The sequence below is a fragment of the Amaranthus tricolor genome, chromosome 16 (genome assembly GCF_026212465.1).
Source record: "Amaranthus tricolor cultivar Red isolate AtriRed21 chromosome 16, ASM2621246v1, whole genome shotgun sequence".
NCBI lineage: Eukaryota > Viridiplantae > Streptophyta > Magnoliopsida > Caryophyllales > Amaranthaceae > Amaranthus > Amaranthus tricolor.
Genome location: NC_080062.1, coordinates 201,811 through 217,500, shown reverse-complemented (window position 1 = coordinate 217,500; position 15,690 = coordinate 201,811). Strand labels below are relative to the sequence as shown.

At 30.8% G+C, this 15,690-nt stretch overlaps 2 protein-coding genes across 5 annotated transcripts; both read left to right on the top strand.

Moving 5' to 3' along the window:
- Positions 1–6,765: 6,765 nt before the first annotated feature.
- LOC130802151 (basic leucine zipper 43-like) lies at positions 6,766–7,765 on the top strand. The gene has a single exon (XM_057666061.1). The coding sequence runs from the start codon at positions 6,848–6,850 to the stop codon at positions 7,427–7,429; it is 582 nt and encodes a 193-aa protein (XP_057522044.1). The 5' UTR covers positions 6,766–6,847; the 3' UTR covers positions 7,430–7,765.
- A 2,444-nt stretch (positions 7,766–10,209) lies between these two features.
- On the top strand, positions 10,210–15,630 carry LOC130802149 (probable galacturonosyltransferase 9). 4 transcript variants are annotated; one of them, XM_057666059.1, is made up of 3 exons: positions 10,210–10,517; positions 11,792–12,934; positions 13,062–15,630. In XM_057666059.1, exons 1-3 carry the CDS (start codon positions 10,359–10,361, stop codon positions 13,335–13,337), a joined length of 1,578 nt encoding a protein of 525 aa, XP_057522042.1. In that variant the 5' UTR covers positions 10,210–10,358; the 3' UTR covers positions 13,338–15,630. The 4 variants fall into 4 exon arrangements, with proteins under 4 accessions (XP_057522042.1, XP_057522041.1, XP_057522040.1 ...); XM_057666058.1 differs by having other exon boundaries at positions 11,696–12,934; positions 13,086–15,630; XM_057666057.1 differs by having other exon boundaries at positions 10,211–10,517; positions 11,696–12,934.
- Positions 15,631–15,690: the final 60 nt, after the last annotated feature.

Below are 15,690 nucleotides of genomic sequence, written 5' to 3'. Positions count from 1 at the left end.
GGAATCTGATGAATTTATCAAATCTACACATATATGTGAGAGTACGGTCGGCACACGCTCTGAACCACAAAAAAGGATTTGCATCACAATTTGGATAGAAGTAATGCACCTTTTCCTTGAAGAAATCAAAGACACCACAAGTTACCCCAACTCTTATTGTCTTCCCTTTTTTTCCATAGTGGTTTAACTTTGGAGTGTTTGTGTTTAATAGGTAAGGTAGTACTTAAAAAAGGCCAATACCTATAACAGACAAACTCATGAATATAGATTATAGGGTTACCCCTCCATGCAACACCCTTTATTTTAAGGGCATTGCCTTCTTATTGGTAAATCACTCTCTTCAATTCTAAAATTTTCCAATCATTATTTTTGACTTGTAAAATAAGTTTTTAAAATAAAAATATAAATTTTGAGTGGATGGTACGGATATATACACTATAGTTTGGTCTGGTATGACACTAAAATTAGACCAGATTAAACTTTCGGTCTAAAAATTTTTAGATCAGACCGATCTGTTTAATCCTACTGACCAGAACGTTAGGTCTGGTCTACAATGTAATTTTTTGACTTTAATTTTTTCTAAATTAATATCTTTGTTTATACAAATATTTCGGACCTGTAATAAACAAATATATAATTCATAATTAGTTGATTGCGTCAACATAATCAAGTATATTTTACCATTAAAAAACTACATCACCAAAAATCAAGGTAGCAATCTATTTTAAAATAAATAAAAACTACGATTTTTGAATATATTACGATTTTCAACATAAAATAAATAAAAACCCGACTAGACTATTTATATCATTAATCAGACCAAATACTAAAATTATAAAATTATAATTTAGTTGGACTTAATTCGTGATTTTGTACAAATTTTATTCATAGCTAGTGGAGAGTTGAAAATTTATGAGAATAGTTGTTTTTATTAAAGGTAAGACGAGGCCATTAAAATTAAGGGGCTAACTTAAATAGTGCGTATTTGAATCATTGGTTTTAGTATTTGAGAGATTGTTTGACGCAATTTGGAAAATATGACAAGATGACAATATATATGAAAAACAATCAATTTTAATTCGTCTTTAAGAATGAATTTTAGCTAATAAAGTACTTACTTCCATCATTCTCCAACTATTTATATTATTCTTTCATGAAATAATAACATTGTACAGTATTCACTCCACAAGTGTGGTTTATCATAGTTTAAAATAAAATTGCTATCAAAATTAATTGACATTTATGAAAAGAAACTTCATTCTTAATTAATAGCAAACTATTTAAGATCATAGTGATATAAGGCCCCCCACTTATTAAATCTAAAATAAAATTAAAGTGAAATTACTTTATTTAAGAATTCAATCTTAATATTAATTAATTAATTAATTTTAACTGAATTAAACTTAATTGTAAACGCTCTATCATTATTAGGATTAAGACATTATCCATAGAATAAATTTATTATTATTATTCTCTATGTTACTATTCTTAATTAGTACATATCAAGTTTTATTAAACTGAATTTATTTTTTAGGGAGTTTGAGCATAGAATAAACCTATTATTGTTAACTTGTAAGCCAATGGTAGAACACTCATTTTAAAGGAGTATTAAACAATTAGTCTAATTATTTTTTAAGCATTCTAGCCTCATTAGTGGGTCTTGTTTATCCAATTGAAGTCTTAATACAATTAAACCTATAATACAAGTCATGCCTCCGGCTTGATTTGAAACAAGCCCGTGGAACATGAATCTAGCATAATGTATGATGGGTGAGCAATCAAATGGGCCATGTTCCCACAAAAGATATGACACAAGGTATGATGGTTATAAAAACATTTTAAGACTTAAAATTTGCAATAAAACCCGCCAGCTAGTACGAGGCTATTTAACATGATAAGCGTATCGAATTGCCTCACATTTCAATATTCTTGCCCGGCACACCATGTCCAAGATTTTTGAGAGGCTCGCTTCATCCCAACACATTTTAGCACGAGGAATGCTAGCCCGACCCATTGGTTGACTCCTCCATCTGCCACCAACAAATTAGGAATCACACCTAGCTATATTACAAAAGTAGAAGGAAAAACCTTCAACCGCTTAGTGAAATCATAATTCCCTCCTCTTGATGCTCATATAATTTTAATTACGTGTAATTAGCTACATTTAGATTGGAAAAAATAAAATTTACAGTAAAATTTCATAGAAAGCTTAATGTTTTGGCTACCCACACAAAACAAAATGATAATTGATAGTGATCCATAGGTTGTCAAAAGAATAACAGGAAAATCTCTAGAGATTACCTTATAATCAGGCCATTTACATTTTAGATTTCCTGTCTTCTGCTTTTGCAATTGTGTAAAATGGTGAGAGCCTTATCAAAAAGCATGATAATCTCAAATATAAAGTTTTTATTTGAGGCCTACACCACACATGCTTCATCAAATTGCATGTTTTACTTTAATGACCAAGTTGCCTAATCATAATTTTTACGAACGGGATTTATTATTTCGTTATGATTTTCAGATAAACTAAGATTTAATAAAATGACGGAAATCATACTCAAATCATCATTACTTTGCTGAAAGTTTTGCTATTGTGATCTCATGAGTGTGCCATTCTGTTTTATTTGCTGGAAAACGACGAAATATGTGAGAACTACAGTGTATGTGCACCTGATGTATCATGTCATGTATTGTATATATTGCTGTAGATAGTGTTAGTTATATAGCAATATCTTATATAGTTCAAACCATGATATTTAATAAATGTATTATTTCTATCTCTTTAAGTTTACTATTTTAACAGTATTTTTAAGAGATTTTTTTTGTTCATGTATTGCGAAGTTTATGTGTATATGGACAAGCAAATAAGTGCCTATATGTTAGATCAGTCTGAGCAACACAGGTTATTTGTTACATGATGCAATATACCCAATCATTATGCTCAAGTTTATCTATGAAATTCACTTAAAAAGTACGTATGTAGTTTGTGTTAATTTTCTTGAGTTCAGCCACACTAAAAAAATCATTCTATGTAATACTAGCACAAACTTAAAATCTTTTGTAGATGATCAGAATTGCATCTACATAAGGGTGAAAGGCATGGCCGATTCTAGGGGTATTCCAGGCAGCCGACCGCCTAGGGCCCCTCTATAAAATAGGTCTTAAATATTAAATAATTCTATTCAAGCTCAGTTCTAAGCAATACTTTTTAAGTGATTTATAAATTTTTTTTTATATTTGAAGGTAATATAATGTTACAAAATATTTTGTTTTGAATTATTAAAGTGGAAATTTTTTTATCTTTAATATAATAAAAGACCCTATTTTAAAAAATATCGCAAAAAATAAATAAAATCTTCAAAATTTTTGTTCCGCTTTTGGTGGAAGGAATCATCCATTACCATGTAGATTAGAAGAAGTTATCGCATTAATTAATAGAGCAAAAAATCTAAACTAAAAAAGGCTTGGACTCTTTGAGGGGTCAACTTAAGGGAAAAAAAAAAAAAAAAGTTCAAGTGGTGGAGCAACTACCATGTAAAAGTTAGGATAAGTACTATGTAGATTAGAAGTACACTAAACAGAAACACATCAAAATACCGAAAAAGTATTTTATAAAGTATTTATTAAAAAAAAGGCAAAAATGATATGTATTTGTCTCATATAAGTATTATTTTAACATATTTTATTAATTATTAATTATTTTTCTTTTTACATTAAAGTTTATAATTTTTCTTAATGTTTGTGTTATTGATTATATATTATTAGAAGAAAATGAAAATAAATTGATGAAGAAATGTGGATATGGAAAAAGAAAAGGGTGGATTAATGAGGGAGGACACAAGAAGACAACAAAAGAAAAGTTAATCCAAATGTGTTTAATTATGTAGTTGAAAATCCAGTCCACTAAATGTGGGCCAACCTAAAGTAGAGAAAGACTCACAAATACATAGTGGAGGGTTTTTATATTTCTAAAACACATCCATAATCTACCACTTCATCAACACATTTTTATCAACCTCAAGTTTGCTATGTGGTTGGGACAATTACTAAACTAGTCCATGTGACCTTGTCTATAATATATCTTGACTCTAAGACTAATGGCCAAATCAATTTGGGCATGATTCAAGTGCCCCTTCATCAACCGAACAACACTCAATTCACCCTCACATCAAAATTTAAAGATCAGCCCGTAAACGCAACTTTTTATTTATATTGATAACAAATAAATTATATTAGATCAACCCTTGATAACTAATGTTATCTACAATTTAAGATAATAAAGAAACATCTATAATTTAACGAAATATTTTAATATAATCCAATATAGTTTGAAATTGAATATTTATATATTCAACTTAGTTATACCAACTTCTTGTGTAATACTCTATTATGCACTTTGTTATGCCATGATCCAAGATGAAATAATTCTAAAAAATAATACCACAAAGACGCAATTAATTTTTAATATGTCTAATTTTAGAAACCAAAGCAATTATATTTCCTTCACCTATAGGAATAATAAATTCCTCTCCTCCTTACTCTTGCCTGTAAGTGATTCTCCTAACGTAAAATAAAAAGATAAATAAAAAAAAGTTAAACGGATAGGAAAAAAATGCATGTTACTCTATAGTCTCGATTCAAACTAGCTAGTTTACCATTGCACCAATTTGTAAATTTTAACAAATCATGAAGAAAGAAATATGAGACCACAATCCTGTAGCCCTAAAGTTGAACTTATCACCAATAATGAAACACTTCTGCTGTACTTATAATCTTATTATAGAAGTAGCACTCAACTAACCATATATTATTTTCTCTAATGTTCACCTAATCCTCCATATATGAAAATGAAAAATATAAGCATAATTTGTATATGATGTTATCTATCACTTTCGGCATTCTCCTTATCAAACAACTGACATTTACAAGGCACAAGACCTGAAAGTTGTATATAGAGGTCGAGTTCGGGTCAGATGTTTTAGAACGATTCAAAATTGAGTCTAGTGTACTGTCCACATTGGTTTTTACATATTTTTATATTTTTGAAGTCGGGTTCGATTAGAAAGTCCGATAAACGTCTATTTTGAGCACCTCTAGTTGTACGTATATATCAAATAGGCTAAGAAGAATCGATGATCTTATCTCAGTTAAATGGAGCAAGTGTCACTTTCTCGGACAAAGATTTTGAGTTCAATTTATCACTAACCCTTCCCGTCCATCAAAATAATAAAAAAACATTAGACAAATTTGTAGCGGTACATGCATATATATAACCTAGTGATGCAGCAAATGAAGTACGGATTGCCCTTCCTGTAATGGTATATGCATTGTTCTATTTAAGTTAAATGACTCGAGCTAGCAATCATTAACACATATCAGTAAAAAATGATATACTCAATAAAAGCACTCGAAGAAATATAAGTTATAGTCCAAATAGGGTTATATATATTTATTAAGATATGCCAATAACAACTTGTTAGTGCTGACTTAGTGATCACTCATTAAGTCCTTCCAATACTAATAATTAAGACAAAAAGAAGCTTCCAATAATTAACCTTACCTTAGTTCTTCATTCACGTCATACTCTACACTTGGCTCAAAGAGAACTAAGAGCAAATTGTAAACAAACCCAATCAAGCTAAAAACTTAAAAGCTCATACATTTTAATCATGCCCCCTCACACATGGAATTTTTAAGCGAAAAGTATAATGGTAACACATGCGATTTTCTTAAATGTCGCTGAATATTCCACTTATAAAATAATGAGGGGCTGAGATGAGATTCAAACCCTAGCCTTTCGTATTGATGACTTCTGATATTATGATAAGAAACCCACGACTCAACTAAAATCTTAAACCGATTGCGCTTTGTGAACAATAATCTCAAAATATATGTTATATAGTCTATCATAAACCGTCCAATTATAATTGACATAAGAAATCCACCTTTTAAAAATTGACTCAATGACTATTATTTCATTATCCATATGTTTCTTCATAAAAATAATAGTGTCCCCAAATAAATGACCCCTCATAACTATAGTACTCTTTTGTTCTCACTCTTATGTAAGCTACTTTCTTTTTTTCACATGAAAATCATTAAAAAAAAACTCTTATCTGTCGATGTATGTTTCGAGCTGCTTTAGTATGTCACATAACGCGTGATTATATGATCCATTCAACTATAAATTAAAGTAATTTCGTTTAGTGGCTGTAAATACACAAACCAAATACTAAATACTCATGGGTATGATTTTACTAAAACACTTCATTTATTTAACAATATTTGTTATTTTGATCTATTTCATCTATTTTGTATTATTTTTATTCTTAGACAATCTTTAATAGTCTACCATTTTTTTAAATTCATCCATATATTTTAAACTCTTTAATTTATTAATTTCATCTGTTATTTACTCTCTTGTCATTTATTATGAAATATTCACTTTTTTTTAAATATAACATTTTTCATTGCTACTAATTCAAAGGACAGAATAGTAACGTTATTGCTTATGGCCACTAGCTATTAGTACTCTCTCTACCTCAATAGTACCTTAACATACAAATATACAATTGCATAAATATTAGGAAAACAATTTAAATTTGTATTGGCCTAGTATAAATGTCGAATTAAAATATAAATATCGGCATACTTTAAAGGTTGGGTGGTATAATGAAGTATTATTATCTTTTAACATCCTATATATAAAACCTTGCTACCCACTTCCCTTCATGCACATCTCATTTAATTTGAGTCGTTTTAATTCCCCTCTCAAACCCGTATTTTGTTAATCTCAATTCTAAACACTTACTTATTTGTTGTTTTATCATTTCTATCTAAAACCATGCAGTCTTCAAATAATATTACAGGGGTAATCCCATTTCCATATTTAGTCCCTTCAAACCAAAGTACTCCGTACCCCTACAATCCCAATAATAATGAATTATCCACACTCCAAATAAACAAATACACAAACCAATTATACAATCTCCAAATATGCCCACAACTTCAAGATCAATTATTCACTCAATACCCATCATCATGTTTTAGCAATAACTCAACATCAGACGAGGCTGATCATGATGAACAACAGCTAACTATCATCAATGAGAGAAAACAGAGAAGGATGATATCTAACAGAGAATCTGCACGTAGATCGCGTATGCGCAAACAAAGACACTTAGATGAGCTTTGGTCACAGGTTGTTTGGCTTAGGAATGAGAATCATCAACTCATTGATAAGCTGAATCATGCATCTGAATCCCATGAACGTGTTCTTCAAGAGAATCTTCAGCTTAAACAACAAACATCTGAGCTTCGTCAGATGATTACTGACATACAAATCGGTAGCCCTTACTCTAGTCTTCAACATTTTGAGGAGATTGTTAATGGACCCTACCTTGATCAAGATGAATCTCCAAACTAGTCAGATTCATAGTGTAGTCAGTCATCAATTAGTATTGTGCACATCTAATACATGTGCGTTAAACCAACTCGGGTGTCATTGTTCTGTGTTCAAATATTAATAGGAGTTTTTTATCAAATCACCGGGATATAGTCTAGACAAACCCGAGTATAAATTAATTAAATTAATCACCTGGCTTGTGTTTAGTTTCTTAATTAGTGATAATTAATATCTTACTTAAGTAATTAAATCTGGCTCTTTATTAGGTTAGTCAATTGGTTATTGCCTGATCTTCCTCTTTTTAAGGTGTGTCTTACTCGAGAAATAGTGTAGGCAAGACACATGTTGAAGTGCATTCCCCGGCAATGTTATGGATAAAAATGAGATAGTACAATATGTCCTCTAATTCTATTTAATTTATATATATATATATATATATATATATATATATATATATATATATATATATATATATATATTATAACTTTCTTCAATAAAATATTGTTACAAAATGCTTATACATAAACATATACTTACATCCGTTAATATTGCACAAATATACACTTGATTAATTATAACGACGACGTGAATGTTAACTAAAAGAAATAGAAATGCATAGTAGTGCGGCTCAACCGGCCAAACATGTCATGTTGTACCGGACCTGTTTGGGATGGAGCAAGTACGATACGATATAACTACTTCACTTTCACATGAATAATGTCAGATACACAATCTCAGTTTTCCAAATAAATGAAAGGATAAAAAATGAAAATTGTGGTTGATTATCAGCCGGACCAAACTTCCCGATTATGAGTTATTTTCGATTTTAATACACAAAAGAAAATCAAAACACCAAAACTTGGCCGAGACCATCTTAAATTCAGACTAAGAGTGGGTTGGCCAATTTTGCGCGTGTAACAACATCACACGTTTTTCCTTGTTTTTTTCATTTTCTAGATATTTATCAATTTTGACCTTAAAAGGTATTAATTTTAACCTTAAAGGTATCAATTTTAACGTAAAGTAATACTTAAACATATCAATTAAAGTAAAAAATTTTAATTTGAACCTATAAGTAATCAATTTTGACGTTAAACTGATCAAATTCTATCTAAATATGGTTCTATTTTACAATTTTTAGAACGAAGTTATATAAAATGGTATTATTCTATCATTTTATGGATGAATTTCAAACAACAAATGAATGGTCAATAAAACTATCAATAATAGTGTTAAAATTATTAACATATTAAATTTGAACTAAATGCTATACAATATATCTATACAATTTGAATACTTATTTTTAAAATGATAATTAAAGAATAGAAGTTCAAAATTGAGTTAGATTATAGAACATCATTGTCAAATTATTATACAATACTATAATGTCATGTTTGGGAACGATATTTCATTTGAAAATTTAGAATTGATCCAAGTTTATTGTTTGGCAAATTAAGATTTTTCAAATTTGGATTTGGATTAAATTTCACAATTATTTTTAAAATAGTTAAAGTTTAGAATTTGAGAATGACTACCCAAACCTAGTCATTTTCAAATTCTTCATTTATGATTTCATAATTAAAATCCATAATTTAAAATGAAATACTTGTTCCGAAACACTAGATAAAGAATTGTAAAATTTCACATATCAATTTTATATAGTTTGCTAAATTGAATATTTTTAAAGGTTAAAATATAATCATGTAATATTTAAAAGATTTTATTACATTAATGATGATTTTAACTATATAAGATAAGTTTTCAAAAAGAATTTATTAGATAACATGCACAAATTAAGAAGTTTTTGAAAACATCACATAGCAATTTGCAAGCATGTCAATTTGGACATAACTTTTTTTTTTTTTTTTTTTTTTACAAAATTGTGTATTTCACAAAAATAGTTACTTTTAAGCAAAAATAGTTATAAATATTTATCTCAATTATTGCATAATTTTATTGATATTATAATTTGATGACTATAATATGCAATTGCATTGTTCTTTAAAATTTATATTTATACGTGTTTTCATACTAACAAACTTTGTGCATTCACGAGTTTGTATACTAGTATGTCACAATTTAATAATTAACATATTCAATTTGAACTAAAACCTATATTATATATTTATAGACTTTGAAATACTTATTTTGAAAACGATAATTGAAGCTTATACGTTCAAAATTGAGTTAGATCATAAAACATCAATTGTCAATTTATATGTCATAATTTAACTATTAACATATTCAATTGAAACTATTTACAAATATATATAAACGTGTTGAGGAAAGAGTAATATCACTATTATTGATCGATAATTTAATGAATACAAGTACTTTGATGTTCCATTAGAGCCATCATGTTGCATTGAATAAAAGTACTTATATTGTATAATGTTTTTAACACTATTATTGATAGTGTTATTGACCATTCATTTGTTATTTAAAATTCATCCATAGAATGATAAATAATATAATTTTATTAACTTCGTTCTTAAATTGTGAAACAGAACCATATTTAGGTAGAAATTGATTAGTTTAACGTCAAAATTGATTACAAATAGGTCAAAATTGAAATTTTTTATTTTAATTAATCTATTTAAAGTTTACTTTAAGTTGAAATTAATACTTTTGAGGTCAAAATTTAATACCTTTAAGATTAAAATTGTAATATGCCCAGAAAATAAAAAAAAAAGAAACAAAGCTTGTGAGGTTGATACACGCGCGAATTGGGCCGATCCAAAATGACGGTCTGAGGCCGTCTCATCCGAGAAAATAAAAAAGAAAATTAAAATAATCATCAATCCTGAGTAAAAACACCGACCCAATCCTTCTTCACACTATCACTTCCACTTGATCAAGAACACATCTTTCCAGATCAATTTTTCAAAACCCATCACCCAGATTTTGTATTCGGATCATCCATCAATTGGGTAAAGATAGATTATCAACAATGGCGGTAGCAGGAAGAGGAGGGAGGGGAGGCGGTTCTGGGTCGGTTATTCGAACCATAATGTCATATCCGATCTTTGTTTCCCTCATTCTTTGTTTTCTCTTCCTTGCTGCTCTTAAACTTCTTATTATTTCGCCTTATTCTTCTTCTTCAGATCCAGTATGTTTCTTTTCTCTGTCTTTTTGCTAATGTTTGGAATCATTACATTTGGGTAATTTTTAAGATAATGATAAAGCTGTTAGTTTTGTGAATTTTTTGTGGGTTTTGTTTAATTTTGAATGATTTTTCTAGTAAATGATGTTTAACTGTTAGTGTAATCTTTTATGTTATTGTTAAATTTGTGAATATTGTAACTTTGTTGAAAATTGTGATTAGTTTCGATTGGTAGATGTAGTAATTGCTGTGGAACTCCTAGTGTAATCTTATATGGTTAGTGGCAAATTCAGGATAGTAGTATAGGTTAGACCGAACACACATCTCTTCATTTTTGTTGTACCAACTGGCAAACAACTCAGCTTCCATTCTTGTTTTGTGTTGCACAATTCAATATTAATAGGGTTTATAATCAAATAACCCGAGTCATGGCATAGATAGGCTGGTGTAGATTTCCCTGTCTATGGTAACTTTAGAGTTATATATCTGTGTGTTTTGTTTAATGTTGATCAATGTTACTGTGATCGTTGTTGAGCTGCAATCAAATTGGTGGATTTTGTATGTTGGAAGTGATAGCAGCGACAAAAATAAGTGATGTTGATAATTTAAAATAATTGAATTTAGAATTATATAGTATGAATAGGACGAAAGATTTGAAACAATAAACTAGATGGAGGATTATGATAATGGCAATGAGATCTCATAAAAATTGTAAAATGAATAGTATATTTGTTAATGGTGATGAGTTTTGAACGTCAATAGAGATGGGATTTATATGTGCAAGTGCAATGGGATTCATATATGTTAGTGGTGATTTTGGTTAGGATGACGATGATTGACCTCTGAGCTTGAAATATGAAACCAAGACCTTCATTTCAGAAAACCATTTTTGTAGACTCATCTAACTCCACACGTTGATATTTCTTGTTTTTATTTTTAATCTATGGGATGTCAATTAACCTGTTGATACCCCTTGGATCCTCCAATGGCGATGAGAGAAATTAAATTAGTTGGAAGGGATTGGTTACATGGATTTTTGCAAAACTGGCATATGTTCGTGCAATTTAATTCTTATCTTTTGTATGACTGAATATAGAGGTTAGAGCACATGGTGGGATTTGTAAGTTGCATACTTCATGAAATTAAGATATGGGCATTTGATAAGGATCGAATTGCTGAAACAGGAGATGGCAATGACAGGAAATGCATATATTCATAGGTCATTTTTAGCTTTGAAGTCAGATCCGTTGAAAACAAGGTTTGATTTGATTCATAAACAGGCACGTGATCATATGATGCTTGTTAATGCATATGCTTCTTATGCACGGAAACTGAAACTCGATAATTCACGGCAGCTTAAAATGTATGATGAGTTGGCACAGAATTTCACAGACATGTTGTCTAAACCCGCTTATCGTGCTGCTTTGTTTGAGACCGAAGGCTCTGTTGATGAGGATACCTTGAGGCAATTTGAGAAGGAAGTGAAGGATAAAGTAAAGACTGCAAGGGCAATGATTTCCGAAGCTAAAGAGTCATATGATAACCAGTTGAAGATTCAGAAGTTAAAGGACACCATATTTGCAGTTCACGAGCAGTTTCTCAAAGCTAAAAAGAATGGTGCAATGGCAAGCTACATTTCTGCAAAATCTGTGCCAAAAAGTTTGCATTGCCTTGCAATGAGGCTTGTTGGTGAGAGAATTGCAAATCCAGATAAATACAAGGACGAAGAGCCAAGACCTGAATTTGAAGACCCAACCTTGTATCATTATGCGATATCCTCCGAAAATGTTATTGCTGTATCAGTCGTTGTGAATTCACTGGTGAAGAATGCTAAAGAGCCATGGAAGCATGTTTTTCATGTGGTGACAGATAGGAAAATTGTTGCAGCAATGAAGGTTTGGTTTAAGATGAGACCTGCCGGAGGAGGAGCCCATGTTGAAGTGAAAGCTGTGGAAGACTTTACATTTTTGAAGCCATCTTATGTGCCGGTGCTTAGACAACTTGAATCCGCAAAGTCACAAACACATGACTCTGAGAATCAGGCCGAGAATGCCGCTAAAGATTTGAACAGCTTGAAATTTACAATTTCCAAAGGCTTGTCAATGTTGAGTCATGTTCATTTTTACTTGCCAGAGATGTACCCTGACCTGCACCGTATTGTGCTGTTGGATGATGATGTTGTGGTTCAGAAGGATTTGACTGATCTATGGAATGTCGATCTCGATGGTAAGGTGAATGGGGCTGTTGAGACATGCTTTGGTTCCTTCCATAGGTACTCGAAGTACTTGAACTTCACTCATCCTTTAATTAAGGAGAATTTCAACCCCAAAGCGTGTGCATGGGCATATGGGATGAACATTTTCGACTTGGATGCTTGGAGGCGTGAGAAATGCACAGAGCAGTACCATTACTGGCAGAACTTGGTATAAAATACCTCCTTCCTGGGCTTCTTTTGGTTTTTTTAATGTATTTTTTCCATGTTTTTGTTTCATTATGCTAAGCTGGATTCTTTTTTTAATTTAACTGTATAACTCTTATAATGTTCTTTAGAATGAAGACGGTTGCTTGTGGCAGTTAGGAACATTACCGGCTGGCCTGGCTACATTCTACTCAAAAACTAAGTCATTGGACAAATCCTGGCATGTCCTTGGGCTTGGTTACAATCCGAGCGTGAGCATGGATGATATTACCAATGCAGCCGTCATTCATTTTAGTGGGAGCATGAAGCCTTGGCTTGATATTGCAATGAATCAATATAAGGAGCTATGGACGAAATATGTGGATAACGACATGGAGTTGCTGCGCATGTGCAATTTCGGCCTGTAGATGCTTACAATTTTCCTCTTTCGGCAGACAGGTAACTGGAAAGTGTTATATAGTCAACAGTTCATCCGAGTTACTTTTACTCATTAGATCTGCTTGCGAGTTCCTCAGAAAAGTTTAGTTATGCTAACACCATTCTTTTTTACATATTGGTTTTATATTTTCTGTTTTGATCCATTGTTCATGTTCCATCAGCTACTAAGGTGCTCCTGTCGGGCTGTCGTGAAACACCCAACTCGGGTATGTTATATCAGGATGTATTTTTTTCCTTATACCATTCAAGTGACTGGATGGAAATTATACACTTGCTGTTACTAGTTCTTAAATGTATGTATAGATAACTTGATTGATTGAAAGTGGTTTACATAAGTATTCTCTTAATGGGTTTTGGCCGTTAAGGAACCAAGAACGCAGTTTACTAGTTGGAGTAGCTCATGAATCCTTAGTGATCCCCAGCCCCTTGGATACATCATATACATTGGAAGAGCTTGGAAATCCCCTTGTTTATTACTTCTTTGTAGATTTATGAAAGTGTAGTTATTTCCCTCTTAAGTGTGTGTAAGGCTTTGATCGGCACAACGTGGCTTTACTGCTATCTGTCTATGAGTAGTTGTAGATGTTGAATACTAACCATTTAATAAGTATTTAGTTGTGTAAAAAAAAAAAAAAATTGTTTGTTGTGACGCGTAATTAGCTGTATAAAGAAATAATGTTGGGTATAAGTAGCATTATACTTATGGTAGTTGTAATATTTGTTGAGAAAAAATAGTGAAATTGTTTTGGAAAGCTAAAAGTAGCCTCATACACTATTTGAACAGCTAATTTGCCGATCAATGTATTTCTAAATAGAGTTTTAATCTAATTAAAGCACTAACTATTAATTAATATCAGCCTTAGCCTCCAAAAACTATTCTTTTAGATAATTAATATCATGTATCAATGCTTCAATAAACCAATATCCTCCCCCTTTGAAAACTATACTACCTCAAATAAATTGAGGGGCTGATTTATTAGTTCATATAAACAACCCAATTGTTACTTGGCATCAAATGTAATTGATTCTTTATCAGAACATGCCTTATATTAGTTTATATTAGTCTCTTGAGTTTGCTACTTAGAAGACATCAACAACTATATTGAAATGCCTTAATTCTAACAGATTGAGGTAAGTTCTATGAATGAATAGATTATTTTCAATTATCGTCTAGCCATTTATTTTAATTTTCTACCATTAAATCTTATTGGACTTTCTTTCCTGTTGGCTGTTGGCTGTTGGCTGTTGGCTGTTGGCTGTTGGCTGTTGGGTGTTCCCTTGGAAATAATAGCTTTTAATTTCTGCCTTTTGTTAACATGTACCTCTTGTAATGCACTTTCAGAAATACTGTTAAATATAATTGTTCATTTAATTGATTTTGTAATATACTAATATCACCTGAATTCAATTCTTTGAAGAATGCATTAATTCCCATAACATCACCAAACAGAATATCCCACAGGCCACAGCATATAAGAAAGAATCTGTGGGTTCCCTCTTTCCTTTTGTTAAACTTTGCCACCCACACATGTCTCCCATCATTAACAGTAGTTTTTCTTTTGTCCTTTATTTCCTTTCTTCCCCCTCATCATCATCTTCTTTTTCGAGTCGCCGCATCCCACTAACATAAACTAATAATTTAAAAAACAGAGTTACAGGTAGTGTCATTAGCTATTAATTTTTGGTAATTGGAAATTTTATATCTTATCTTTTAAATTTCACTTTGATTGTGAGCTATTTAGTGGTATTAGGGTATTGGACTGCTAAAATTATCGAGAATACTCACCAAGTTAAGGTTGCATGTATTCGATTTCTCGTTATATTTCTAGAACGGAGCTACTTCACTTTGAGATAATGATATGTCGGCAATTTTGTCAAAAAATTATGAAACAACTACTTTGTTCGTATTAGGAGTTAATCCCATATTTTTTTGGTAAATGGAGCCAATTCAAGGAGTAGGAGCCAGGGTTATACTCCTTCCGTTTCTTTAAATTTGTTACGGTACATCTAAAGAACTCCTTTTTAATTTGTGTTAATCAAAACCTTTTCAAACTTATTGTGGCATCCTAATCTTTATTGCTTAAAACTAAAGGTCTGTTTGTATGAATCTGTTTTGTGGGGTCATAGTGTTTTTGATGTACACCGATTTATTGAAGCATGCACATAAAGCTAATACCTGTTAAGACTTCAGTCAGCTGATTTTGCAGACATTTGCTGAAATTGATTGTTATTATTAAGGGTCAATTTGAAACAATTTCTTTATTTTTATAAAGGCAACATTATATATATATATATATATATATATATATATATATATATATA

Coding starts and splice junctions, on each gene's coding strand:
- LOC130802151 (XM_057666061.1), top strand. CDS start 6,848: ATGCAGTCTTCAAATAATATTACAGGGGTAATCCCATTTCCATATTTA.
- LOC130802149 (XM_057666057.1), top strand. CDS start 10,359: ATGGCGGTAGCAGGAAGAGGAGGGAGGGGAGGCGGTTCTGGGTCGGTT. Junction 10,518..11,695: donor ATTCTTCTTCTTCAGATCCA/GTATGTTTCTTT, acceptor TTGCTGAAACAG/GAGATGGCAATGACAGGAAA. Junction 12,935..13,061: donor ACCATTACTGGCAGAACTTG/GTATAAAATACC, acceptor AATGTTCTTTAG/AATGAAGACGGTTGCTTGTG.